At 43.4% G+C, this 2,500-nt stretch overlaps 1 protein-coding gene across 1 annotated transcript in view; it reads right to left on the bottom strand.

Moving 5' to 3' along the window:
• The window catches only part of gpr108 (G protein-coupled receptor 108), a 23,119-nt gene that overhangs the window by 12,866 nt on the left and 7,753 nt on the right, over positions 1-2,500 (bottom strand). The window contains exon 6 of the mRNA XM_030779813.1: positions 309-517. Coding sequence (XP_030635673.1) covers positions 309-517 — 209 coding nt within the window. The remainder of the gene's footprint in view (positions 1-308; positions 518-2,500) is intronic.

Below are 2,500 nucleotides of genomic sequence, written 5' to 3'. Positions count from 1 at the left end.
TGAAAGGAGGTTACTTAACGATACCCTTCTGACTGAAAGGACTATATTGTCAACTATATCGTCAGTATTGAGGGATGACACAGCCCTATACAGGGCACATTACACACACACACACACACACACACACACACACACACACACTCACACATAGAGCATGAGAAACACAAACACACACACACACACACACACACACAGCATTACAAACACACACACTCACACATAGCATTAAAAACACACACACACACACTCACACATAGAGCATGACAAACAAACACACACACACAAACACAAACACAAACAAGTTTTACCTGATGCTCTTTTTTGTCCTCAGCCTTGGCTTGCGTCTGACTTGGCTGTGTTCTGGTGTCCTTGGCTGCTTTAGTGGTGCCTGTCTCATCTTTTCTCACAGTGGTATGAATAGGTTCTGTTGTCTTGGCTCCTGTGTGTGGAGCAGGCCCCTTGACGGTGGGTTCTGGAGCTTGTCCATTATTATGCTTGTCCCTCTTTCTTCTGGTTCCTACGTAAAAAGACAGCAGTCACTCATGTGTGCAGGGTACTGAACGCCATCGCCCCCGGATTTAGGGGGGATTCTCACGTATGTGTGATTTCCCAGTGTAAACTGGATTTAGGGGGGATTCTCACGTATGTGTGATTACCCAGTGTAAACTGGATTTAGGGGGATTCTCATGTATGTGTGATTACCCAGTGTAAACTGGATTTAGGGGGGATTCTCATGTATGTGTGATTACCCAGTGTAAACTGGATTTAGGGGGGATTCTCACGTATGTGTGATTTCTCAGTGTAAACTGGATTTAGGGGGGATTCTCACGTATGTGTGATTACCCAGTGTAAACTGGATTTAGGGGGGATTCTCATGTATGTGCGATTTCTCAGTGTAAACTGGATTTAGGGGGGATTCTCACGTATGTGTGATTTCCCTGTGTAAACTGGATTTAGGGGGGATTCTCATGTATGTGTGATTTCCCTGTGTAAACTGGATTTAGGGGGGATTCTCATGTATGTGTGATTACCCTGTGTAAACTGGATTTAGGGGGGATTCTCATGTATGTGTGATTACCCAGTGTAAACTGGATTTAGGGGGGATTCTCATGTATGTGTGATTTCCCAGTGTAAACTGGATTTAGGGGGGATTCTCACGTATGTGTGATTACCCAGTGTAAACTGGATTTAGGGGGGATTCTCATGTATGTGCGATTTCTCAGTGTAAACTGGATTTAGGGGGGATTCTCATGTATGTGTGATTTCCCAGTGTAAACTGGATTTAGGGGGATTCTCATGTATGTGTGATTACCCAGTGTAAACTGGATTTAGGGGGATTCTCATGTATGTGTGATTTCCCAGTGTAAACTGGATTTAGGGGGATTCTCATGTATGTGTGATTTCCCAGTGTAAACTGGATTTAGGGGGGATTCTCATGTATGTGCGATTTCTCAGTGTAAACTGGATTTAGGGGGGATTCTCATGTATGTGTGATTTCCCAGTGTAAACTGGATTTAGGGGGATTCTCATGTATGTGTGATTACCCAGTGTAAACTGGATTTAGGGGGATTCTCATGTATGTGTGATTTCCCAGTGTAAACTGGATTTAGGGGGATTCTCATGTATGTGTGATTACCCAGTGTAAACTGGATTTAGGGGGATTCTCACGTATGTGTGATTACCCAGTGTAAACTGGATTTAGGGGGGATTCTCATGTATGTGTGATTTCCCAGTGTAAACTGGATTTAGGGGGGATTCTCATGTATGTGTGATTTCCCAGTGTAAACTGGATTTAGGGGGGATTCTCATGTATGTGCGATTTCTCAGTGTAAACTGGATTTAGGGGGGATTCTCATGTATGTGTGATTTCCCAGTGTAAACTGGATTTAGGGGGGATTCTCATGTATGTGTGATTTCCCAGTGTAAACTGGATTTAGGGGGGATTCTCATGTATGTGCGATTACCCAATGTAAACTGGATTTAGGGGGGATTCTCATGTATGTGCGATTTCTCAGTGTAAACTGGATTTAGGGGGGATTCTCATGTATGTGTGATTTCCCAGTGTAAACTGGATTTAGGGGGGATTCTCATGTATGTGCGATTTCTCAGTGTAAACTGGATTTAGGGGGGATTCTCATGTATGTGCGATTTCTCAGTGTAAACTGGATTTAGGGGGGATTCTCATGTATGTGTGATTTCCCAGTGTAAACTGGATTTAGGGGGGATTCTCATGTATGTGCGATTTCTCAGTGTAAACTGGATTTAGGGGGGATTCTCATGTATGTGTGATTTCCCAGTGTAAACTGGATTTAGGGGGATTCTCACGTATGTGTGATTTCCCAGTGTAAACTGGATTTAGGGGGATTCTCACGTATGTGTGATTTCCCAGTGTAAACTGGATTTAGGGGGGATTCTCATGTATGTGTGATTTCCCAGTGTAAACTGGATTTAGGGGGGATTCTCATGTATGTGTGATTTCCCAGTGTAAACTGGATTTAGG

This window comes from Chanos chanos, chromosome 7 (genome assembly GCF_902362185.1).
Source record: "Chanos chanos chromosome 7, fChaCha1.1, whole genome shotgun sequence".
NCBI lineage: Eukaryota > Metazoa > Chordata > Actinopteri > Gonorynchiformes > Chanidae > Chanos > Chanos chanos.
This window is presented reverse-complemented; position numbering and strand designations above follow the sequence as displayed.